The sequence below is a fragment of the Leptidea sinapis genome, chromosome 16 (genome assembly GCF_905404315.1).
Source record: "Leptidea sinapis chromosome 16, ilLepSina1.1, whole genome shotgun sequence".
NCBI classification, from domain to species: domain Eukaryota; kingdom Metazoa; phylum Arthropoda; class Insecta; order Lepidoptera; family Pieridae; genus Leptidea; species Leptidea sinapis.
The window spans coordinates 7,569,391-7,596,893 of NC_066280.1; the positions used below are offsets into that span (position 1 = coordinate 7,569,391).

A 27,503-nucleotide genomic window follows, 5' to 3' on the forward strand; every position below is an offset into this window, starting at 1 on the left:
TTATATCACATAACAAATTTAACACTTGAATACTACCTATTACAATTATTTTACTTTAAAAAGTTTATCTCTCAGAAAAATCAGCTTTTACCCATAATTTTAATGAATGTCTTAAGTATTTTCGTAAAGGTCACGTGTCCTGACGCAAGTTTAACATTTTATACCACTGACCTTTATTATGTACCAATGGACTGGCGGCTGTCAAAGTGCTTTTGTGCCTTTTTTATATTCGCTATTTTTGCGCTGTTGGCCATGTAGCGAGAGTCTGCGGTACTAAAACTAGTGACGACAATCTCAGCAAACATCGATAGAAATTGGGAAACTATTTCAAAAAAATTGTGTACTTTATAACGTTGATCCTTGAAGTATAAATAACACGGAAAACGAACATAATTAATTCAAAATGCAAAAATACTTCAGAGTATTGTAACTACGTTTCTTCGCAGCCATATAGTATATATAGTATAGACTATAAGAATATTTAGTAAAGACTTTCGATTGTGTATTGGACAAGATGATTCCCTTGAAACTTTTATCATCTGGGCTACCTGAGGGTATATGCAATTGAACCAACGTTCTTGAGATTCTTCTGCATATTAATGATTTGTTGGATGCCTGAAATATGTAATGTGCAGACAATACTACTGAAGATGCCGTATACACCGGCCATGCAGGTCTATCTAGGGAAATCTGCCGAGTATCTAGAAGGTCGCAGAATAGGGTAAAAATAACCGTCTTTATTTACCCCATTAATAATATTAGTTTAAGCTACTCAAGTTTACGCGCGCCTTAATGCCCGGCTTAGTATTGGAATACTGAGTCAAGCCAGCCTACATTCTACTGCTATATAAGGCACAGGTCCGGCTATATACGGAGTATAGTTCTCAACTCTGATCTTTTTCCACACTACTTTCAGGTCGAACCATTTGACTGTATGGAATGGGCTTCACAAATCGCCAGAGAACTCTGTGACATGCTGCTGTGTTATGTCTTTATTTATCACGGGGAGTGTTCCAAAGAAATGTTTGCTGTTATCCATTCAGGCCAATTGCACAGTCGTACCACACGCCACAAACGGAAATGTCAACCCAACCATCAGGATCTGTGGCTCTACTGATCCTACTACCCCTACTCTTATCAAAGTCTCTGGCGGCAAAGTGCAGCTCTGGCGTAATAGTACCTTTAAAATACAATTGCTGGATTAAAAAAACAAGGAGATATGCTCTAAATTCGAACGTCTTTGCGATGAATTGGACATTGAACATTCAACGCTAGGAGTAGTATTACTGACTCTTTAAGCTGAAAGGCCCGCGTTTGCTGTTCTTTCCGTTTTCGGTTCTACATATATATACGAACAATCTTTATCGATCATGAACAATATCAAGAGTTAACTGAGAAGTCGTCTTATTGATGAGAACTTGGAATCATGCTTACCTAACATTGACAACTCATATTTTCCATAAAAAATTACTAATAAGCAGATTTGGCTCCCAATTTTTTTTAAATTGTTATAATGTTCATAATCGGCTCTTTGGCTAATAAGTTTGCCGACCACTGTCCTATCCTAATCATTCCCTACGACACTATTCTTTTTACGCCCCGGGGAATCATAGGGTCACTGAATTTCTTCCACTTACAACCAAACTATACAGTTAACATCTATCCAATGTTTTAAGGACGGTACGGTAAAAATACATACAAAACATAGGTAAAAAGCGCGTACAACCATTTAAAAGACCAGCAACGTTTAAAAAGCGGGAGTACCGCTATAGGTAGAATAATTGATTTTCTCGTTGTGCCCCCCTTTCAATCCTTACAATGTACTACCAGTACTTTTCGAATTCATACACCAGTGGGAGGCTCCTTTGCACATGATGCCGGCTAGATTATGGGTACCACAACGGCGCCTATTTCAACCGTGAAGCAGTAATGTGTAAACATTATTGTGTTTCAGTCTGAAGGGCGCGGTAGCTAGTGAAATTACTGGGCAAATGAGACTTAACATCTTGTCTCAAGGTGACGAGCGCAAGTGTTCAGAATTTTTGTGCTTTTCAAGAATCCTGAGCTGCCCTGCATTGTAATTGCCAGGGCGTATCAATTACCATCAGCTGAACGTCCTGCTCCTCTCGTCCCGTATTTTCATAAATAAAAAAAAATAAAATTAAATGTAGTTTTTATGTGTCTTTATAATGTTGGCTCTTGGGATTTCTGGGGTTCCAATGAGCATGAGCGGCCGAAACCAAAACACAAAAATACTTATATATTGATGCTCGAATACTGGCAGGAATTCAACCATTCTTCAGCTTTCATTACCCATATTAATTAACAAACACTTCTCTCAATATGGGTGCCGGGATTCGATGAAACAAATAATAAAACGATAAATATGTAAAATAATTTTATTAAGAATTAATTTTAACCTATCAATAACTTGTTCTAGTCATATATATTTAATGTATGTAAGGGAATTTTTAAAAGTGAATTTATACACAAAATTAGCACAGATATCAATGAGCAACGACAATTTATTTTGTTCTAGTATTCTAATCATTAGGTTAATTTAAGAATTTCGATACACTATATAGAATAGAAATAGAATAAAATAGAAACACTTTATTAACAGTAAAACACACACCTTCAATTTACAGTAAAAATCTTAAAGAAATAAAAAAATAAATTAAATGTAACAAAAATTATTAAAATATAAACAAAAACAAAATATTAAATAACTGTGCGGCGCGTGATTCCCTGCTAAAAGGAGCTGACTCAGTATATTGTTGGTCAGTGCAGGAGACACCAACACAACACTGGTTTTCATAACCCCCCTCGTGACATTTGGAGTAAACAGCTGTTGTAGTTTTCCCATTGTAATTTTTTTCATGTACATGTAAATTTATAGAGTTATAAAATAGAATTACAAATAAATATTTATAATTAATATTAAATCATATTATAGTTTTTAAGCAAATATACATAATACTTATATTAAAGGTGGCACAAGGTATATTAGTATAAAAAATGAGATATAGATAATATATTGGTAAACATTAAATACTCATAATAAGGATACAGAATTGTGTTAGTCTATATTTACTATAAGATACATTGCATATCAAGATTAATTATTATATAAAGAATCTAAAATAGTTCTTTTATATTTAAATCTAAATTTTTGAATATTTTTCAGTTGTCTGATTATCAGAATAATATCATAATAAATATATCAGAATAAATCGTGCCATTTTATATGTAAGTACCTAGATAATTGTTATTATTACTTAGAATAAATATAATCAATTTCTATTTTTCAATTTATAGTGCTTTTTTGTTGACCTCACATTTACATGTTCGTAGAGTCAAACCAAAATTAATTTTATAGGTTAACATAACATTTTTATGTTTGGTTTTTTGAGAATTTGTGTCAATTTTCTAAATTTTTTTTTGAGCTGACCGGACTTTTCACAATTTCAGCTATTTTTATAATAGCACAGAATAGTACAAATGCGTCTTCATTCACGATATAAATAGTGTGGTCGCAGTATTTGCCAGACAAATACTATACACACATCTAACGTAACACTCGCGTTCAGGAGACGGTAAGTTGATCTGTGGTGATGGTGGATGTTGGTGTAGATGTCGGTCTACATGTTGGTGAGCACCATCATCTTCTCGGCGTGCGTGAAGTGCAGCACGGCCGCGATAGCGTTCAACATGTGCGTGCGGCCGGCTGTGTCACCAGAGACCAGGAACGCTAGCACCACGTTCTTGAGGTACTCTAGGTTGGCACCCTCTCGGGACTGCAGCCGTCGGAGTCTACAACACATTTCACACCGTTTTTAGGATATCATCCCCACCAGCTGGATGTGTGGCGGTCCCCCACAGTGCGGTTTTCAAGCAGCTTTCTTCCACGTACTATAAAGCTGTGAAATGAGCTTTCTTGTGCGGTGTTTCCGGCGCGATACGACATAATAAAAATCGCGTAACTTCCTTAAAGGCCGGCAACGCTCCAGTGATTATTATGACACCAGCTTGAAGTTTTGACGCTCATTTGCCCTCATTTTCCATAAAAAAAAGTTTTCAATGTAATGATTAGAGATATTCGTTATATTAGATAGCCAATAAAATAACATACTATATATTTGTAATCATATAGTGCTAAGATGAAGCTTGTAATGGGAATATACTAAGTCTGGCCATAAATCCTGTTACAACGAAAAATAAACAAAATATTACATTTAAATTTAGAATCTGTCACTTTTATATGATTGTTCATTGAGATACTAAAATGGTGTGGGGTGGTAAAGACAACCGAATCGCTGAGATTACATCACACAAAAAAGGTATAGAACCAATTGCAATTTTTAAAACTCTCCATATCCTCGGTTTTAATTAATGTTTGTGTACCGGGCTATTGATGTGTATAATAAGATCTCTTCTGTTTATAACAGAAAAATATCTGGCCGTCCACGTAGTGTTCGTACGAAAGAGATGGTCAATGCATTAAGCGTCTTAGATTATTAAAAAACCCTAAAAAAGAGCGCCTCTACAATTGTGCTGGTATAAGATGTTAAGTCTCGCTTGCCTAGTAATTTCACTAGCTACGGCGCCCTTCTCACCAAAACACGAATGCTTACACATTACTGATTCACGGCAGAAATAGCTACCCATAATAAAGCCAGCAAAGGAGCCTCCTACTAATACAGCAGGTAGCAGCAGTCTACAAGCAACTTATTAACATAAAGTCTGTGTATCTGGATTTTTTTCTGCAATTCGTAATTTTGATTGATCTCTGTATAAGGACAGGATATTGTAGAAATAATTATTTCAAGAATAACTTTAACACCAAATATATGATCTATTTGTGTAATCCCTAATGTCTAATAATAGGAGGAATTATTTTCTTGAAAGGAGGTAAACACAATTCAAAAAGTTTGTAGCGAAAATTGACTTTATGTGCTGACAACGCAGAAAAATGCGGGATATTTGTACCAACCTGTCAATTTCTTCCTTCAATGTTCGGATTACTTCTTTAAAACGCTCCTTCTCAATTGTGGCCTCGCGCTGACAATCCCTTTAAAATTATTTATTTAATAGATATTATATAGTAATATCTTATGTACAAAGAAATGAAAACTGAATATTTCACCACAAATTTTGTCACAGAGGAGATAGAATTCGTAGAACACTTGCTACCATGATAAATAAAAACGGACATTGAATAATACATATCTATAAATATAAATAAAAAAACCCTTACGAACTAGAACAAGTGTATCATAATTTGGACTTATTTACTCTAATATAAATATAATTAACACGATGTGAATGTCTTTGCAAATACAGAATTTAAAGTAATCACAGTCAGATTTAACCGCAAACAGCCGAAAACAAATAAATAAGTCTACAGGGTCTCTAAACCCAAGCAGATCCATCTGACCGAGAAGTTAAAAGAAAGAATTTTTATCATTAACAGTGTGACTCTAAAGTTTGGCTTTGCATTCAATTAAAATTAGCCGTCGAATTACGTATACGATGTATCATTTTGAGAAATTATAGGGAAATTCGAAACTATGATATAAACAAGGAAGCCGTCTCAGGAACCAATCTGTGTTTTCTTGAGAAAACAATATAATATACTGGCCTCTGTCCAGCAGTGGACGTCTTCGGGCTGATAATGATATAATATATACCATATACTTACAATATACTTTTTTTTATGAAATAGGAGGACAAACGAGCTTTCGGGTCACCATGTCGTATCGTCCCGGAAACACCGCACAAGGAAGTTCATTCCACAGCTTTGTAGTACGTGGAAGAAAGCTCCTTGAAAACCGCACTATGGAGGACCGCCACACATCCAGATGGTGGGATGATATCCTAACTTGTGGCGTGTCGTGCGAAGGTGGAATTCGGCGGCAGGAATCAGGTTAAACAGGTCTTCGGAAAGCTCCCCGTTATAAATGCGGTAGAAGACACAAAATGAAGCGACGTCTCTACGCAACGCTAAGTTATCCAGCCGTTCACAGAGCACTGGGTCCCCGACAATTCGAGCTGCTCCACGTTGCACGGGATCTAATGGATCGAGCTGATACTGGGGTGCGCCAGACCAGCGCTGGAATGTGGGCCGGCTTGAAGTATTGCCGTGCTCTATTAATGACGCCCAGCTTCTTCGAAGCCAATTTGGCTTTGCCCTCCAGATGACCACGGAATTGGCAATCACTCGAGATTTCGAGACCCAGTATTCCGATACTAGGCGAGGCTTTATGGGAAGTGTTGTCGATGAGAGGTGATACGACAAATGGGGTTTTTTTGTGGTAAACGCGCAAACTTGAGTCTTCTGGGGGTTAAATTGGACAAGGTTCAATTTACCCCATTCGGCGACCTTCTCTATAGAAGACACAAGTTTCTCCAGGCACTGGTCGACGTTTTGCCGAGAGAGACCTGCACCTGGCCCGTGTATACGGCATCACCAGTGCTGTCGTCTGCATAGTATGTTGGAGGTGTCCAACATATCATTGATATGCAGAAGAAACAGCGTGGGAGCTAGCACACAGCCTTGGGGCACTCCAGCGTTCACGGGCTTCGGGTTCGAGCATTATCCGTCGACAACGACCTACGATGCTGCGCCCAGTGAGGAAGCTGGAGGTCTACTTGCATTGCAAGCAATTGCAAGCTCTCGGGAAGCCCGAATAATGGAAGTTTTGAGAGGACTGCTTTGTTCAATACACGATCAAAGGCCTTCGCTATATCCAGGCTAACTGCCAGGTCTTCCCCTTTGCTTTCAATAGCCGCCGCCCATCTATGTGTTAGGTATACCAGAAGATCACCAACCATGGCGAAAGCCGTATTGTCGGTCGTTGATTAACTGGTGACCCTTTAGGTATACTAAGAGCTAGCGGTTAATTATGCTCTCTTTGATTTTGGAGAGCAGGGAGGTAATAGCAATAGGACTGTAGTTTGCCGGATCCGAACTGTCTCCTTTTTTTTCGATCGGATGGACAAGGGCTGACTTCCATGTGTCAGGGACTACGCCTTTTGAATAAGAGTGCCGCAATAAACGCGTTAGCACCGGCGTCAACTCAGGGGCACACGTTCTAAGCACTATTGGAGAAATGCCATCCGGCCCGCTCGACTTCCTGACGTCCAACGAAAACAGTCCTCGCCGAAAAGTTTTCTGTCTGAACTGTACTTGAGGCATTGAGCTCTGACACCGCGGGATGATCGGCGGTGTTTTGCCGTTGTCGTCAAGAGTCGACTTGGAGGCGAAAAGAGCGCACAGTAGATTGGCTTTCTGTTTTGCCGTATGGGCCAGGGTGTCATTTCTCATGCGCAACGGCGGTTGGGACGGTTGGTTGAAGTTTAATACGCCTGTTTTATACAGTCAGATGCTGCTTTGACAGACGCATCGAACCAGGGCTGTGATCTGGCACCGATCGGTACTACAGAACTTGGTATAAAAACATCCATACCCTGCAGTATCACATTGGCTACTGCAACGGCGCAAGCACTGGGATCATCCGTAGGGAAACAAACCTTGCCCCAAGGGTAGAATGCAAAAAAGGAACGCATCCTATCCCAATCTGCTGACTTGTACTGCCAAACGCGGCTGGTCGCTGGTGGTCTGCGACGTGGGCGTTGGATAGGCACAACACTCCTGACCAGGCAAAGGTCGGTTGTTGCAAGCGGGGCGTCGACAGAGACTGGGTAACTATCAGGATGTCTAGTCAGCAGCAGATTCAATAAGGACAGCGTGTGGCTGTCCACATCCGGGAGCCGCGTCGGCGACTCAACCAATTGGGACAGACCATACGCCAATGCGAAACTATGCACAGATCGCCCTGCGTAGTCTGTGGTACGTAATCCAAGCCATTCGGCATTGTGTCCGTTGAAATCACCCATGGCCTCCGGTCCTCAAGTAGTAACGGCACTAGGCCGCTACTTAAGCCAGTATTCTGTGCGATTGTGTTGACGTCATAAGACGGCAGGGTGACTCTCCCACATATAAAAAGCCCGTAGTCGCCTCTTACGACACCATGGGCCTGGGAGTCCTCTTTTCTTTTTACGCCCCGGGAAAGCACAGGGCTACTACATACTATATTCCATACTAATGTATAACATTAGGCATACTATACTGCGTATAGACAAACAAAGCGTGCGAGAGAGAAGGACGACTATAACGGACATTCAGCAAGATAGAAAAGGAAAGCGAATCTATTGTTGCAGTTACCCGCCCCGCTGTCCTGTGTGAGTGACACAAAGGTGACATCGGCTCACCTGTACAGTCCCTCGAGAGAATGTTTCTCGCGTCGCAGCTGCGTGATGTCGAGCTGTCTTCGCGCGAGCTCATGTGCGTAATGCAGCATGTGTGGCTGAGAGCCCGCCCCCGGCCCTGCCCCGCTGTCCTGTGGGCCACAACCTTTTATTAGACGATTCATACGCTTTTGGCAAAGGAACGAAATGCCTAAATTAGCTAATTGTTAATCGTCGTGGGCAAAGACGAAGGCTCAAAAGTTGATGACTTACCACTAGTGTGACTAAGTAACAAAACTCACTGACTACAACTTTAGACCTTAGACTTAGAATAAAAGAATACGACTCGGCCATTTCAACTCACCATCTCGGTTTTCATTACTAGCCTTAAAATACCATACAATATACTTATAGATGACGTAACAGCCCGCTTATGCGTGATCTATTTTGATTTGTCAATGTGTGCGCTGGCTAGTGGTTTAATATTCAAAATACTAAGAAGCTAATGCCAATCTTCCTCTACGGAGCTGAAACTGGTCTCCTAGACTGCAAGACCGCCGCAAAGGAGAGAGACATTTTTTTTTGGGCCCACTGGTTTTGGTAATGTTTATAAATCGTATTATGCTTGTAAAATTGTAACTAATTTATTATTATCAACACGACATATTGTAAAATCTAACCGGGATCATAAAATTATAATAAAAAGACAGACATTTGATACATTTCCTGTATCCAGTTATGTTCAACATGGCAAAAAAATGCGTATAATGAAACATTTGTAACATTCATGTGAGAAATTATAGTTATTTATGCAACTATTGTGTAATAAGGGGTATTAAAACACGAATGTGGATTTATCATGATAATAGTATCACATGAGTGTTTTAATACCTAATTATCAACAGTTGCATACAAGACATTATCTACACCCAGAATATGAATCCTCTAAGAGATTCTGGAACAGTTAGCTTACTGCTAACATTAAACACCAGTCCTGGTAGTAACCTAATATCATTCATTACTGATTATACAGGGTGGCGCAATAGAACGTGCATATTGCATCATCTTTTTTCGCGGGGTAGAAAGTGCGCGGGCGGGGAGAGTCTGCATCGTTGGGTAGGCGGGCTCATGGAGTTTTAGTCACTATGAGTCACTTCGACGGGAAGCGTCGCGCATTTTGCGTGCGCGCATTTTACGAGAACTCTCGTTCATACATCGTTACTAGGCGTTTATATTGTTCTGAATATGGACTACGGCAAATTAGTGAAGCTCCGAGTGCTAATTTAATTAAAAGATGGGTACAGCGTTTTGAAGAGACTGGTTCAACGTTTAAACCACAAGCAAAAGGTCGTCCAAGAACATCTAGGACCGACGACAATATTGAGAGAGTTATGCAGTCTGTACGAGGAGATCCACAAATGTCTACTCGCAAGAGATCGTCTGTCTTACACTTATCGAGATGAAGTTTGCAACGAATTTTAAACTTGGATCTTAAACTGCATCCTTACAAGCTGCAGTTAACACAAGAATTGAAAGAGTCTGACTTCGGAGCAAGGCTCGCATTTGCTAATGAAATGCTTAATCGATTTTCCAATTTTGACAATATCATTTTCTCAGATGCGGCCCACTTCCATATCAATGGGTTCGTAAACCGTCAAAATTGTCGTTACTGGAACAGTGAGAATCCCAAACTCAAGCACCAGAAACCACTGCATAGTCCTAAAGTGACAGTATGGGCAGCAATCTCTGGTAGAGGAATAATTGGACCGTTTTTCTTTGAAAATGCGCGGGGGCAAAACGTCACTGTTAATACCAAACGCTATGTTGCGATGTTGGAAGGTTTTTTGGCGCCAGAGCTTGAAAATTCAAGAATAGTGAATTCTAGGACTTGGTTTCAACAAGACGGAGCTACCTGTCATACATCAAATGACTCCATGGCGGTTGTGAAACAGATGTTCCCTGGCAGACTGATTTCGAAAAGAGGTGATATCCCATGGCCCCCACGTAGTCCAGACGTGACGCCTCCTGACTTTTTTTTGTGGGGATACCTCAAGAACAAAGTCTATAGCAATAATCCGAAAAACATCGATCAGCTCAAGGAGAATATCCGTGGTGAAATGGCAGCAATTACACCAGCATTACTGAAGAAAGTTTTCAATAACTTCCGTTTGCGATTAGAGGAGTGTCGTCGTAGAGAGGGTCATCATTTAGACGATGTTATTTTTAAAAAATAAACTTCAGTTATTTCTTAATAATACCTCAGTTTTATTTTAACTATACCTTTTGTAATTATTTTTTAATCAATATTTTAAATATGCACGTTCTATTGCGCCACCCTGTATACAAATAAACTAAGTATTAATGAAACAATTATTTATTTTAGTAGTAATTTACATTTTGTATAGTGCAATAATTAAAAGTCACTCGAAAATAATGTTCTTTTGCAGCGTTTAAAATGAATCGCTCATTTTTTGTAAACAAAACAATAAAAATATCGAAGAAAAATGGCGGGGATTCGAATAACCTACTTTTTTTTTACGGCGCCTGACGTTCTGGTAGTGTGGAGCGCGCGTAAACGAAAATGTTCTTTTTTTGAAATTCATACATATACCATGCATCGAGCAATAAGAATGTGGCTGTATGTTGAAACTCTTTGCGCATGAAGGGATAAAAAAAAAACATAGGGAGTGTTGTTATGAAATTCAGTACAACATTACAACACTCATTTGGATGATGTAATGGTTATTAGAACATTGGGTGTTTTAATGTTGGCAATAAGCTAACTGTTTCAGAATTTTTAATAGAGGATTTAAAGCATGGGTGTAGATAAAAAATATTACTGCAAAACGTGGTGGTAACAGTGATAGTCGGCTTTTGAAAAGTACAATATATCTTTTGGATCCATGAACCAATTTCAATTATTTTTTAGAGGTTCAACTAATTTAGCAATAAGTACATAGTCACCGTTAGGTTTCCGAGCAATGGAATAAAGTAACCTATATTATCTAGTCTGTGAACTGTGCATCTGTCATTTTGATTTTAATGTTGTAAAAACAGAATTCTGTATTTTTCGTTTATTCAGAGTTGCGTGAAAGTTTATTTTGCATTACTATAACTATTTGGTTTATTTCATAGATTTTAATATCGCACCTACAGCATATTATACTCCAGAGTGTCGTGTAAATTGAGCAGTACGATTTCATCGTAATGTGACATGTGTCTGAGATACCTGGAGACAGAAACTGGGCCTCCGGAGAACACCAAATTGAAGAATTCCGGCAACATATACACGAGTTTAGTCAAAATAAGTATCTTCTACGGGGATCGTATAGTTTCTGGATGGGATGATGACTAATAAAATATTTATACTATATAAACAATGTGTTTTTTCTTCCTTACCTCAAGAGTATTTATATTAAATACTTATTTTAAGACATGAATTTGAAATTATAGTGATGGTTGTTAAATATTTTTGGTAAGCTTTCCGGTTTAGTGGTTATGGTTAGTACCCTGATTGCTAAACTGAAGTATTGGTGTGTACACACGCCTGGGACTATTAATATGCTTCAGTGATGAACATTTCTGTTCTGTGCATCATTGTAAACCATCTTTTATCAGCTGTATCCTTACTCTTCCTATAGGCTCTGTTTATTTTGATAGGAGATAGCCCCTACTCACCCCCGGCCATAATTAATATGGCCGGTTGTGTTTTTTTCAAAATAGTACAAAATATCTTATTATTTACATATCTTTATAATTTTTAGGTTATTTTGACGTTCAAATTTTTGTCGTGGTTCGTAGTATTCCGGTTAGATCATTTCTAACTAAATATACCGTTGTAATCTAGAGATTATAAGGAATAAATCAATATATGTTTCAATTATATACATCACATTCCGTGGTGGGCCTATTCCTCGAACAAAAAAAAATGTCTCCATTGATGCCTTAGAGGTGTGGTGTTGGACGTGACACCTTAAGATACCTTGGATGGCTTTCCGAACCAAAAATCCATCTTGAAAGAACTGAAGATAAAAGAAATGCTATTGTCGACTGTGCAACTACGAATTCTGAAGTTCTTTGATCACATCTTCAGAAATGAAAGATCGATTGAGCGGTTGATAATGCAGGGCCAAGTGGAGGGAAAAACAGGGAGAGGACGCTCACCCACCTGGATGGATGTATCTTATCAAAGCAGCAACGCAGACACCTGTGGTGGAGTGCTCCCGCAATGCTACAAACCGTCCAAAATTGGAGGAGCATCGCGAGGGAGGCAGTGCGACCCAAAACTAAAGAGACCGACGACGACTAATGTTGCATCCTCTTAACGACCACTCTGACAAGAGTGACTGATTGAGAAGAAATGACACAGGCTTTGACATGTGGTGGTCGCTTGATGACAAAATAAATTTTACAGCCTAAAATATGTAAATATCATGTATACCTGATGTATGTGCCTGAAAAATCATTCATGCTTATGTAGATTGAAATTTATGTCAACATGCGCCAAAAAGCACACACACATCACCTAAATATCATAACCGCTAGAACAGAAAACACTTTTCAGAAAAAATTGACTCTATTTGCTTTGGAATTATAAATTTCGATTGGGAAATATACTAACATGAGTTCTTAAGAAGATTGTTACATTTACTAACACAATAATATTAAGATTTCTCTGTGACTTACAAATAATGATCACAGCTTAGTTATTGATCGATAGATTATTGGGCTGTATATGTCGCTCAACTACCAATTAACTGAAGCAAGTAAACCATTTCATAAATAACGGAGGACCACTGGAAGATTGTGACCACCGCAGCCCCTACTCTCTTGTAAAACCTGTGGAATCATAGGAGTACTGCCGAGTGCCTTTAAGGTCACCTTCCTATTTTGAACGTACCTAAAGAGAACTGTGGAGGTACACCACACTGCCAGAAGGCTTGAATGGTGAGGTTGAACTGATCTAGTAACATGTTCTACTCACATTGAGAGCATTCCCATCCTTCCAGCTCTCCTCGGAGCTGACCTTCCTTGACCTGTCGTTCCTTGATCGTATCAGGTTGTCGGTCTCCTCCAGCAAGGTGGAGTACCTCTCACGTTGGGTCTGCACCTGTTTTTCTAAACTTTGGACGCGAGACCGGAGATCAGACACGATCTCCTTGTGGTAATCTTGCTCGTTCTTTAGCTTCTGTGAATTAAAAAAAATACTTCATTAGAATTAATATAACTTAGTTAAGTCAAGTTTGTGTGTGCAAGTCAGTCGCGGAAGATCTCGTAGGACATTCGTCGACCAAAGTGGAGGACTATTAGGACTTTAAGGAAAGGTCCGAAGCACCCGCAACCGGCGAGCATGTATGAAAAGAGTAATGAATATAGAGAAAGCGCGGGAGGTTTGTAAGGATGGAAGCAACTGGCGTTCTGCTGTCTCTGCCTACCAAGAACAACCTGATAAATATAATTAAATATTAATAGTATTGATATATTTAATAAGATTCATAAATTTTACATACATGTACAAAGTGAGTAATTTTTTTTAATGTACATTATAATTAAACGCTTTGCAAAATTTGGATAAATAGGACATATCATTTAACCACTAGATCAACATTGTGGCTCTTGGGAACACCAAGTAGAGATGAATAAAGAATAATGCAAAATATATTTAAATTTGTTCAACGCATCATATTGAAGACTTGTATAATCAGCTGTTAGATTACAAACGCGAAAACCAATACAACATCGATAATAATATTGAGTTTTTATTTTATAAATAAAAAGTACCCCTTGATTTAAAATAATTACTATTTAGTTTTAATAATGAAAAATAAAAGATATGTAGTTATTAAAATATCACAATAACGTAAAAAAAAATATTCCCGTACCGGGAATCGAACCCGAGCCTCCTGGGTGAAAGCCAGGTATCCTAGCCACTAGACCATACGGGAGATATGTAGAAGTTTGAATTCACTGTATAAACTGTAGAGAAAATTTTATATATTGATATTGAAACATTGTCATGATGAAATACATTAATTGTCCAAGGTCTTTATTCCTTAACAAAAACAAACAACAAAATATTGTCTTTATCAAGGCCACTACGTTCATATAGGTATCTTATCATAAACTCGATAAAATACTAGTTAAGGTAACGACATTCAAAATGGCAAGAGAAATATTGCTACAGATAAACATATTTCTACTTACTATAGTTAGAAAACAGCTAGCTTACCGTCGCGCTAAGATGCCAAAGGTGTCAGTAGGAGCTAAGTATGTATCAATTTATTCAAAAGGCATTTATTGCATCAATATTGATTCCTTTAGAATTCATTTTGATGTCATTTCTAATACTACTACTACTACCGCTTCGGAAATAAATGGCGCTCTGAGAGAGAAGAAGCGCCGCAAGAAACTATAATACAATATTGTACTGTCATTACTATTGCTATAAAATTATCATAATCTAGTCCCAGGCTGTCCGATCACTTAGATATTCAGCTGTGGAGTAATAGGATTTACGACAAAGCCATTTTTGAATAAAAAATTTAAATTTATTTATGGATAATGCCTGAACAGTGGCTTGGACTTTATTATAGAAGTGTATACATTTACCCTTAAAGCTATTATGTATCTTATGAAACCTACTAGAATTAGTTTCAAGGAATCCCTTATTTCTGGTGTTATAATAATCAAAATCACTATTAAGAGCAAAAAGGTGACGATTTTTGTGAACGCATATTAAATTTTCATAAATGTGCTGACAATGAACAGTCATAATATATATTTCTTTAAATTTTTCTTTGAGAGACTGTCTACAACCAAGCTGATATATAGCACCAACAGCTCTCTTTTGCAGAGCAAACACTACATCAATATCAGCAGCATGACCCCACAGTAAAATACCGTACGTCATGATACGTTCGTGTACTCTCTAATCTTTCTAATGGCGAATACCGCAGAGCTGAGTCTATCTGCTAGTTGGGCAATATGTTCTCTGAACCTTTTTAATTACCGTGATACCTAAGAAGACACAAGTTCCTCTGGTCATTTATAAGTGCGTTGGTTTGTACCTCCGCTGCGTCTGGTGTAGTGAACCGTAAACACTTTGTGTTTTACTGTTTAAGTAAACATTATTCGTCTCAAACCAACGCACTATCTTTGAGAGTGCATTGTAAACAGTGCACAGGTAAACCTCGTCATCAATATCTGCACAATAAGTGAAGTATCATCAGCAAACAATGCAATCTCATGGCTATCATCTACCACAAACGGTGAATCGTTAATATGTATAAGAAACAAGAAAGGACCGAGAATAGAATCCTGCGGAACACCTATTCCTACAGGTGTACCCGACCGTTTGCCGTTTACGTCGACTATCTGAACTCTTTCGCTATAATATGATTTTAACAGATTTATTTTTACTGTAGTTTTTACTCCATAATGTTTTTATTTTAGGATTAAGGTTTCACGGTGTGCGCAGTCAAATGCTTTGGACAAATCACAAAAAATGACCAGTGCATCCTGTGACACTTCCCAGCCGTCAAAGATGTGTTCAATGAGTCTAATACCCGCATTAATGGTTGATAAGCCCCTAGTGAAACCAAATTGATTATTGTTCAAAAATTTACAAACATGTATTTGTAGCTGCTGAAGAAGAAGTTCTTCAATAATTTTACTAAAAACAGCACTGAAATAAGCAGGGTCAAAAGAACTCCCCGATTTTAACAAAGGTATAACTTTGCTGTATTTCATGAGGTCAGGGAACACACCCTCATCTATGCATTGTAGCTGCTGAAGCAAAAGTTCTTCAAAAATTTTACAAAAAACTGCACTGTAATAGGCCTGGAATTAGCACGTTCTAAAGAACTGCCCGATTTTAACAAAGGTATAAGTTTGCTGTATTTCATGAGGTCAAGGAACACACCCTCATCTATGCATTCGTTAAATATTATTGGTAATTCAGGTGGTACAATGTTAAGTATGTTTTTTACAATATTAGTCGAATGGCCCCATAGGTCCTTTGTATTGTTTAGGTTAATTGATTTGAAGATTTTTAGTATATCGCTACCTTTTACATACTTGATACAATCAATGAAAGATACTGGTACATGTAATTTAAGCATATCCTGTGCTGCTTTTGGTGAAGAGTTTAGATGTTTGTTCGTAATAATTGGGATTTAGGAAAAGAATTTATCAAATTTATTTACAATTTCTATTTCCGAATTTATAACGCGCTTAATATGTAAACACAAAGAAGTTTTACGGCAACATGACCTACCACTTTTATTATACTTTAATTCCAAGTTGCTATTACTTTACTTTACTTTTATGGCTATCATAACTCTTCTTCGCTCGTGGATTGTCATTTTTAAATTACTCTGATAAGGCACCATAATAAATGCGCGCAGATTATATTCTACGAATACGACTGACTAAGCCTGAGGCTATCTTGATAGTAGGTGATGATAATGATTTCCTACCTAGACGTGAAAACCTATGCAATATTCCCAGAGCTCGAATCGCATGGATACACATGTTTATTTACCACTCACCTCTTCTTGTAATTTCATCGCATCAGCTTTGTCCTGCCTCTCCTGTTCCAACATCGTCTTGTACATTTCCAATTTATCATTACAAACACCAATCTCACTTTTCAGTCTTTCCATCTCACTCTCCATATCAATATTCTCGTTACTCTTCGCACTTATCTTGTAGCTCTCGAATTCTTTTCGAATAGTTTCCATGTCTTTTTTACATCTGTAGTGAATGTCTTCGTATGTGTCTATGTTGAATACCGTACTAATATCGATAGGGTTGCCAAGTTTCTCGTTTTCGGCTATCAATTCTTTCTTCAATATATGGACTTTGTCAATCAATGTTTTTAGGTACTCTGTATCTGCTAGTTTATCGTTGTCTGTTTCACTTTTTTGCGTTTCATCTGGAAATGTAAAAAAAAACAATTAGTCAACAGACAGCCATCACAACACACACCTAAAGAAATAGTTAACATTGACTAATAATGGATTTAAATAAGATACTTATAGAAATGTATAATTATTTGTTGGTTGTCGGTTTTAAAGAAAATTTATTCATACGACATTTAATCCTCATGAAAAGTATTTTTTTTAATTAATTAAAATTAACGTATGAAGTATATTATGTTGCACCATCTCAACTTTCCTTGTATTTTGATTAAAATAAAACAGTTAATGTTACTAAAAACACTTATTATGCTAAAAATACTTCCGTTCCACGAAAATTAGATAAGTAATAAGCTGTCTAAATGTTATAGTTTCATCATCAATTTCTTTTTATAAATGCTCCTTCCTCCAATGTAACATGCCACAACTAAATCTATTTAAAAATTATAGAATCAATTAAGAAATTGAAACTCTCACGGCCATACAATAGGGTGATCTCATCTAATTGGGTGATAAAATCGAAATTTGAATAAAAGTCCATTGTTATTATCAATCAATGTCTTTACTTTTAATTGGAATTGCACACAATCTTACTATTTACTAAATCATGCACTTCAATCGTAATAACTACAAGTAATACCGTTCATAACCTACATTTATTTATGCTGCCTAAACATCGCTATTTTTGGTGACAATAACCTTAAGTCGGTGATACTCTAATTAGACTATAACCAAATTACACAAGTTTAACCTTTTTATCACTTAATCAGGGACAATGAAATGTCTTAAACTATATTTAGAAAACAACATTAGTTAAATTGCATATATCGCCACTACATGCATCACACCTTACATCATTTATAGGTACGTCTAGATAACCTCTTGCTGTAAGACAGTCGATAAAACATGCCAGGAATATTATTAGTTTAGTGTGCGTGATAATCTTACGTGACGTCTTACACTCGTGATATGTATGACACTTTGTTAAGGTGCGTGAATTGCTCAACATAGAGGTTACTTCAGAATAGAGTTAGTTTCTAAACTCAATTGTTTTCGACGTTTTCACAACTGTCATAGTCTATCTAGACGTATACATATATAAATGAGCTAATATACAGGATGTCCCAAAGTTAAGGGAAAGTACCTTAAATATCGAAGATAGGCTATTTTAGTGAAAGAAGACGTTATGTTATTTTTAAAAGTAAGTGATTCTGCATTCAAAGATTTTCTAAGAATTACTTGCCTCGTCTGGGAATCGAACCGAGTTAAATATAAAAAACACACACCCCTACTTTTATGATGCCAATCGAAAGAATGGCCAAAAACTAATGCCTGTACAAGGGCATCTTATGAAAATAGCTCAGTTTTTTCTATATTATAAATAGGTATGTAATCCTAATTTTTTATTTCAAATTATCTCGTTGTCAAACCTACATTAGTTGCAGACAGTAATGTACGCGTTGGAAGACCACGACATACCCAACATAGTTAATTTTATTGAGTTACACGTTATTTTGCGGAAATCCATAATTATCCAATTATTGTAAGACTTCTTGGGTGTAAATTCCGTTAGGATTGGATAGATGTCGACTTGCCAAATTCTGGCACAAGATCTCGGGCCTTATCCATCACATTAACTAGTACCTACCTATTTAATTGAAGTGGCCTTGATAAAGACAATATTTAGAAATTTGTTTTTGTGTAGGAACAACATACCATGTATGAATAAGAGACCTCGGACAAATGTATTTCATGATGACAATGTTTTAATTTCAATATTTTTATTCACTGTATAAACTTTTATCTACAATTAATACCCACAATTCAAACTTCTTCATAGCTCCCGTATGGTCTAGTGGCTAGGATACCTGGCTTTCACCCAGGAGGCTCGGGTTCGATTCCCGGTACGGGAATAATTTTTTATCACGCAAAGATATTGCTTTGTTTTAATAATAACATAATATCTTATTTATTTTTATTTAAAATTAAATAGAAATTATTTACAATCAAGACGTACTTTTATTATTTATAAAAAAATAACTCGATATTATTATCAATGTTGCATTGCTTTGTTAAATGCGAGTTTGTAATCTAACAGATAACACTAACAGCCGCTTAGTGTTATCTGTCACAATGCCCAAGTAAAGTAGCAGATTAGGTATTATTATTATAATATACAACACTGTAAGCCTAATACATAAATAGATTAATTATTAAGAGTAACTTATTTAATAGATAACAATTGTAAACTATAAAGTGGCTCTAGAAGTTCTTCTAAATCTAATTAGTTTGACAGTGTTTATTATATAGCTGACAGTTAGTTGACGCTTGACATGTACCACAGAGCAAGCAACGTTACACCGAGAAATGCGCAAATCAAAAAGTCTTCACAAGAATATTAAAAAAATGTATATTAGTCTATAGCGTATAGGTGTTTGGACTGCTAAGAGGTCTCAGAGTGGCTCAAGCGGAAGATCGGCGCTGGACATACTTAATATGTGTGTCGGCATATGGCGAGCTTGTGCCTATTTGCAGCTGATGTTAATATAATTTTTGTTTATTATGTTTTATGTTTATAATTAACTTTAAGTAAGTATTATTGTATTTTTATAAATTTATAGCTGCTTATAAAATATTTTATTATTATTATTATATATCAAGTGAAGGGGCTCCTCTGGAGATTTTGGGATTTATTCGAGTGCGTCAGAATAAAATAAGAGGGACAAACTGGCACCTTTTGAAGTACTCCAAACATACCTGAGCTTAGTATAGAGTCGTATGTCTAGAACAGCCGATCAGATTATTAAAAAAAAAACGATAACGAAACAAAGTGTGTATTTCAATAATCTAACAATTTGAGCTACATAAGGAAATCGGAAAGTCACAAAGATTCAAACCAATAATTTCAAACCGTCAGGTTAAGGGAATTCCTCCACAAAATTGTCAGATTATGGGTCAGATGACAAGAAGTTTTTTTTTTGCGTTTTCAAAAATCGTTCATAACTTTTGGTCACTTCCAAATCGTCAGTCTTTTGAATAGGAGCAACAATATGGTTCACTTAATATCTCGTCTCAATGACGAGTTTTTTTTTCTATATTCAACCCGCAAAACGGCAGATTAATATTTTTAACGTTACCAGTAACACGTGGGGCGCATACACTATTAATATCCGAAGCGCTTGAGCATTTCTTTGTGACGCTAGTAAATAGTTGTACACGCCTTCAATACGCCCTATCCATTACCGCCGAACTTCACCATTTATTGTCACGAAGATTAGTGCCGCTCAGGATGCTTGAAAAACCCAAAAATTCTGAGAGGCACTACTATTGCGCTCGTCACCTTGAGACAAGATGTTAAGTCTCATTTGCCCAGAAATTTCAGTAGCCTTCAGACCGAAACACAATAGTGCTTACACATTACTGCTTCACGGCAGAAAAAGGCGTCGTTGTGGTACCCATAATCTAGCCAGCATCCTGTGCAAAGGAGGTTCCCACTGGTAAATGCTCTTAGGCCTGCGACTAAGGGAAGTCGCAGTCGAAGTTCTTTTTATGCCAGGGGAAGCAAATTCAATCGTTCTCGGCCAATGTGGGATCAATATTAATGTTGGAGACAGCAACTTAACAGCACAGTGAATTAAGTTGAATAGAAGCTTACCAACGCCAGCGTTCGACGCGACCCGGTCCAGGATCCGGATATTGAGCGAATCTTTCAGCTGCTGGATCACCATCTGGTCCCGACGTCTCTGCAGGTCGTACTCGCCGATAGTTTGCGACAGTTCGGCAAGTTTACCCTCGAGTAACGCAACCCGTTCCTCTTGCCTGGCGCAGATTTTGCGCGCTGCTTCTTCGGCACGTTTTGCTTTTATTTGCTCCTAGAAAGTATTTTAAAAACAAACTTTATCACGTAAGTTACCATGTGACAAAGAAAGAACCACGGTACCACTTCTTGGAAATCTATATCCTATAATACATACATATAATCTCGCCTCTTTTTCGTAGGGGTAGGCAGAGACCACTTCTTTCCACTTGCTACGATCCTTACATACTTGTTTCGCTTCGTCTACATTCATTATTCCTTTCATATTGCTCTTCAGTTTAGGGTACTCTTGACTTGGCCTTTTTCCAAGACGTCCCTGAATTGATCTTGAAACGTCCGCCTAGGTCTTCCCCTTCTACCACTTTCATTCACACTGGCCTTATACACTTTCTTCGTCAATCGTTCTTCATTCATTCTCTCGACATGTCCAAACCATCTCATTATATATCCTATAATACTATAGCAAAAATATTATTTACCGAAATAACCTGATGGCGTACACCCCATTCTCAAGCTGTGGTAGCATTTAGAACTTGAATGCGTTGCTTTAAATACACCAATTTTCAAACCATTTGTCAACATCTGTCAAGTGAGCCGAATAGGATTTTTTTATGAAAATAAGGGACGAGACAAGCAGGACGTTCAGCTGATGGTAATTGATACGCCCCGCCCATTACAATGCAGTGCCGCCCAGGATTCTCGAATAACCCAAAAATTCTACAATTGCGCTCGTCATGTCTATGTCTCAAGTCATAAGATGTTAAGTCTCATTTGGCCATTAATTTCACTAGCTACGGCGTCCTTCAGGCCGAAATACAGTAATGTTAGAGTATGTTATAATAAAAACACATTACTGATTCACGGCAGAAAATGACGCCCTTGAGGTACCCATAATCTAGCCGGCGTCCTGTGCAAAAGAGTCTCCCACTAGTGGCACAGATGGCAGATGGCCATTTCAACATTATTGCAGCGTCAGCTATATGTTGCTGTGTAAAGTAAAATAATGCGTTTTGCGAACAAAAATTGTCAAAAATTTTCATAGCCAAGAATACTTATAATAAATATGTAGCGATATTGTGGTGCGGTCCGGTTGCAGGCGGTGGGACGGGCTTGCGGGCGACCGGACGCTGCGGGTGGAGGGGTTATTAATTTTATCTACACCCATGCTTTAAATCCTCTATTAAAGATTCTGAAACAGTTAGCTTATTGCCAACATTAAAACACCCAATGTTCTAATAACCATTACACCATCCAAAAGAGTGTTGTAATGTTGTACTGAATTTCATAACAACACTCCTATGTTTTTTTTTTATACCTTCATGTGCAAAGAGTTTCAACATACAGCCACATTCTTATTGCTCGATGCGTGGTATCTGTATGAATTTCAAAAAAGAGCATTTTCGTTTACGCGCGTAACACACTCCCTGAACGTCGCACGCCGTAAAAAAAAGTAGGTTATTCGAATCCCCGCCATTTTTCTTCGATATTTTTATTGTTTTGTTTACAAAAAATGAGCGATTCATTTTAAATGCTGCAAAAGAACATTATATTCGAGTGAATTTTAATTATTGCACTATACAAAATGTAAATTACTACTAAAATAAATAATTGTTTCATTAATAGTTTATTTGTATATAATCAGTAATGAATTATATTAGGTAAGTAAGCTAACTGTTCCAGAATCTTTTAGAGGATTCATATTCTGGGTGTAGATAAAGTCTTGTATGCAACTGTTGATAATTAGGTATTAAACACTCATGTGATACTATTATCACACTCGGCTTGGGCTCGTGTGATAAATCCACATTCGTGTTTTAATACCCCTTATTACACAACAGTTGCATAAATAACTATTAAAGGCCTATTTTTCCTCCTATAGTTCCTATTAATTTGCATTTTCAATGACTATCAACAAATCGCATGGTTAAACCCTAAAAGAAGCAGGCATACATTTGTGCATGCCATGTTTTTCCTGAGGCCAAGTCTACGTGACTTGATCAGGCGTTTTTAAATATGCATGTTTATGCGGACTGAAATAAATCATTTAACATAATTTAGGAGGACAAAGGAATATATTGCAGTAACTACCTTTAACTTTTGCATTACTATCAATCATCATATACATACATCCGAACTATTTATCCTTACAAACTATAGCGTTTATAATATCTATTGGTGAAATCATCATAAAAATTCTAAGTACAAATTAACATACATTACACAATATAGTTGTTCGACTGATTTTCATGATTTTTAATTTGTTGGATTTACCTCCGTCGCGAATCGTAGAATAAAACAAAACCATTGAAAATTTGACGAAAATAGAAAATAATTCCTTTCATTTAAAATCATTACTTATCACATTCTTTACAGGGTAATCTTTTTTTATGGAAAAGGAGGACTAAAGAGCGTACGGGCCACCTGGTGTTGTGTAATCACCGCCGCCCAGAGAATGTTCTCTTGCAACACCAGAGTAATCACAAGAGCATTGCCGCCTTTATCTCTGGATCTACTAAACCGATTTTGAAAATTTGTGTAATGAATAGAAATACAAATTTTTGTGAGGTCTGATATACTATATATTAACCCAAATAATGAAAATACTTTTTCATAGTAGTTATATTTGTAAAATACGTCGGAGAAAAAACCCTCCAAATAGCAATCCAATGTTTGCCGGGTCAGCTAGTATCAAATAAAACTAGTAGTGTATCTGATTATCAAATCTCTCACCTCTCGTATAGCGACAGAGTGCGATTGTTCCACCAGAGCCAGTTTCTGCTGCAGACGGAGAAGCAGCGCCGGTGTCTCCACGGTTCTCGTTTCAGCTCTGTGCAGCCGCCGTTGAGAAGCCTCCAGGGAACTGCTAAGATCACGAACTCGCTTCTCTAACTCGGCTTGTGATGCTTGAATATAAAAAATAGAGATGTCATGATCATTTTCATGAACAGATATAAACTTATAATGTATACTGCTCGGCTAAGTTGAGTTAGTAAATCTTTTATGGAGCGATGTATATGCTTTTATAATAAGACGCCAGAAAATGTTCAAAACACAAGTATTATGTTATTCAAAAGAATTGTTAAAAAACGTTTGTGTGGTAAAGGTTACTATAACATTAGTGACTTTCTTAATGATACCACAGTTTGGGAATGAGCGACCGCCCTCAGGCTATTAAATAATAAGTTTAATTGTACAATATTACTTTGTAAGCATATTTTTTGATGAAAAAAAAGGCCCGCTGAGTTTGTTGCGCCCATTCTTCTCAAGTTTGAGGCATTCGTTTTGGAATGGGTGGTAGTTTTTGACTTTCAATAAGTGATGTCATATCCTATTTTGAATAAAAATATTTGAATTTGAATTTAATATAAAATAAAAACATCATTCGATACAACGGCCATAACAAACTTGAAATAGTTTAACGATCACAGATATAATATAAGTAAACATAGTTGTCAAACTTAGGTGAAATTATTGTAATTAAGGTCAAGTCAAATTTTCACAGAAGTCTTAAATTCAGTAGGGTAATATTAGTAAGGGAATCTCAACCTTATAATTCGCAAACGAAAGTCGAGTATGAGATACATTACTTTTTTAATATTTACTGAACTGTACGACATCATTCGAGAAAAATCCTTAGCGGTATATCTTCCTGAGGAGAAACGCACCTTATTGATTGATTAGTGACTAAGAAATCGAAGTGAGCATTTAGTGAGAGATATATCAAGCGACACAATAACGAGTATGCTATAGTTATTGTTAATCGATATAAGTAACGAGCTATTGCTCCTAGTAAGAAATATTCAGATACCTGGCAACCGGAACGTTTATTAAATTATTTGCGGTATTTGGATGATTACCCGTGTCTCAACCATCTTTTTTTTATGGAATAGGAGGTAATATAATATTTAATATAATATTTACAAACGAGCATACGGGTCACCTGTTGTTAAGTGATCACCGCCGCCCACATTCTCTTGCAACACCAGAGGAATCACAAGAGCGTTGCCGGCCTTTAAGGAAGGTGTACACGCTTTTTTTTAAAGGTAACCCATGTCGTATCGTCCCGGAAACACCGCACAAGGAAGCTCATTCCACAGCTTTGTAGTACGTGGAAGAAAGCTCCTTGAAAACCGCACTGTGGAGGACCGCCACACATCCAGATGGTGGGGATGATATCCTAACTTGTTAACTCGTTTGGTTTAATAAGCCCGTCAATTGAAATGACAAGCCCTTTCGTTAAATATTTGTAAATGGCTAGTGAGATACCATATCTAACTACACATCATTTTATACAGTCAATCATTATTTTTTTTATATATAAGAGGGGGCAAACGGACAAGAGGCTCACGGAATTGGGAGAGGTGAGAAAACCGCCCATGGACATCCGCAACAACAGGTGTCAAGAAATGCGTTGCCGGCCTTTAAGGTGGGTATGCTTTTTTCTTGAAGGTCCTAAAGTCGTATCAGGACGGGAAAACCGCAGCCGGTAATTGATTCTACAGAGTGGCTCTGCGAGGCAAGAGATTTCTTGCAAAACTTTGCACGTAATATCCGGTGGTGGAATTCGGCCGAAAGAATCAACCCGAACAGCTCCTCTGAGCACTCCCCGTGATAAATGCGGTGGAAGATGCTTAGAATAGGACTACACCAAACAAAACTTATGAACAGTGTTTGACCATCATATAATATAGCATATCAACGATTTTTAAATTACGTTAAACTCTCATTTAACGAGAGTTAAGAAATGATTAACTCTCTTATTATTATACCAGTCGATCCTGTACAAAGGAGAATTTGACACAGGATGCTGGCTAGATTATGGGTACCACAACGGCGCCTTTTTCTGCCGTCAATCAGTAACGTGTAAGCATTATTGTTTCGATCCCATGTGCGTCGGAGCTAGTAAAATTACTGTGCAAATGACATGACAACATCTTATGTCTCGAGGTGACGAGCGCAATTGTAGTGCTGCTCAGAATTTTTGGGTTTTCCAAGGATCCTGAGCGCCACTGCATTCTAATGAAGAGGGCGTATCAATCACCATCAGCTGAACGTCCTGCTCGTCTCGTCCCTTATTTTAATAAAAAAAAATAAGTTAAAGGACTCGATTTTTTCAAATATTGTATATGTGTCGATTTTTTTATTCTTAATGGTGAATTTTTAAGAAGCTTACCTTGAGCTTCGTTGGTGCTCACAATGTTGTCTTCAAGTCTTTCTTTTGTCTTCCTTTCATCATTTAGTTTTACATGAAGTTCTCTGAAAAAATTAGGTTAAATTTTGTTAGTTACTAGATTTCCATTAAGCTATAAGAATATATTTATCATATCCAGTTAATATGTTGATTAAAGTATTTAGTTTGATTTAAACATATAAATAAATCACTTTTTAAAAGAATAAAATGCGTGGAATTGATCCAGATTGATTTGATTGATCTGGAATGGTCTCGATACGGCGGATTAACTAAAATAATAATAAAAATGTAACTTTTACGCATAATCGAATGTTAAGCCACAGTTACAATAACACGCGTTTAAATTCTTTAAACTATTTTATTTTGATGATGACTAGTAATTGAATTTAGTAATCAGTGCAGTTTAGTCCAACTTGAGAGATAGGATAGTTTTTATATCGATTTGAGACCCATAATTATTTTTAATTCCAATATTTGTTTTGTATGGACATATTTTCTATGAGAGAATTTATTGACGCATGGTTTGACAGTGCTGCTGTGAAACAATTTCATTATAACAACAGGAAGTATATTTTACGATATAATTCTTGATGTTATGAAATATTATTGACAAATTCATAAAAAATCAGTATTTTATTTATTATGACGTACAGAACAACGTCTGTCGAGTCAGCTAAAATTTGAAATACAAAATTTTATGAACGATGCGGGATTCGAACCCACGACCTCAGGCGTTCCGTGCCGGTGCTCTAACCAGCCCCGTTATAAAATTCTGTTTGCTTTGTTCAACTCTCAGGTTGTGGCTTCATCTACAAGATCTACTTTACAGTTGATAACCTGCTCAACCCCAATATTTGCATATTAGGAAAATCATCGTTCATAAAATTTTGTTTTTCAAATTTTATTTGTGTATTAATCCTAGAAGTGAGAGTTATCACTTTAAAAACATAACATTTTGTTTATACTTAGACAATTTTATTTCTTAAAACATAACTTTACAGAGCACTTACATAAATTAATAGTTAAGGAACAATCCAAAATGTATACAAAGAATGATAGATCAATAAAATACCAACATAAAAGTAACACTTGTCTAATGTTTCACATCATCTTTTTAAATACAAACACCTACCTACTTCCACTGGCATTTACTCTGGTGAATTTATATTAATTACTAGCTGACCCGGTAAACGTTATTTTGCCATATAAAGTATAATTCACGCGATAGTTTTATAAGTAATAAAATATTGCCTATATTATAGCCTGTACATCATTTTGTACTATTGTCAATAGTTTTTGCAGCGCACGCAAAATAGGTTTTCGATTT

The 27,503-nt window shown here is 37.0% G+C and overlaps 1 protein-coding gene and 2 non-coding genes across 3 annotated transcripts in view; 1 reads left to right on the forward strand and 2 right to left on the reverse strand.

Annotated features, from left to right (window-relative positions):
• Window positions 1-2,383: 2,383 nt before the first annotated feature.
• Window positions 2,384-27,503, reverse strand: part of LOC126968685 (GRIP and coiled-coil domain-containing protein 1) — a 31,947-nt gene continuing 6,827 nt past the window's right edge. Inside the window, exons 5-12 of the mRNA XM_050813737.1 lie at window positions 26,159-26,241; window positions 23,716-23,888; window positions 20,824-21,040; window positions 16,800-17,185; window positions 13,235-13,438; window positions 8,275-8,402; window positions 4,994-5,071; window positions 2,384-3,813 (exon numbers count right to left, since the gene is read on the reverse strand). Coding sequence (XP_050669694.1) covers window positions 3,642-3,813; window positions 4,994-5,071; window positions 8,275-8,402; window positions 13,235-13,438; window positions 16,800-17,185; window positions 20,824-21,040; window positions 23,716-23,888; window positions 26,159-26,241 — 1,441 coding nt within the window. The 3' untranslated portion in view covers window positions 2,384-3,641. The remainder of the gene's footprint in view (window positions 3,814-4,993; window positions 5,072-8,274; window positions 8,403-13,234; window positions 13,439-16,799; window positions 17,186-20,823; window positions 21,041-23,715; window positions 23,889-26,158; window positions 26,242-27,503) is intronic.
• Trnae-uuc (transfer RNA glutamic acid (anticodon UUC)) lies at window positions 14,124-14,195 on the reverse strand. The gene has a single exon. It is a non-coding gene; the product is annotated as a tRNA-Glu (tRNA).
• On the forward strand, window positions 19,010-19,081 carry Trnae-uuc (transfer RNA glutamic acid (anticodon UUC)). Its single transcript has one exon. It is a non-coding gene; the product is annotated as a tRNA-Glu (tRNA).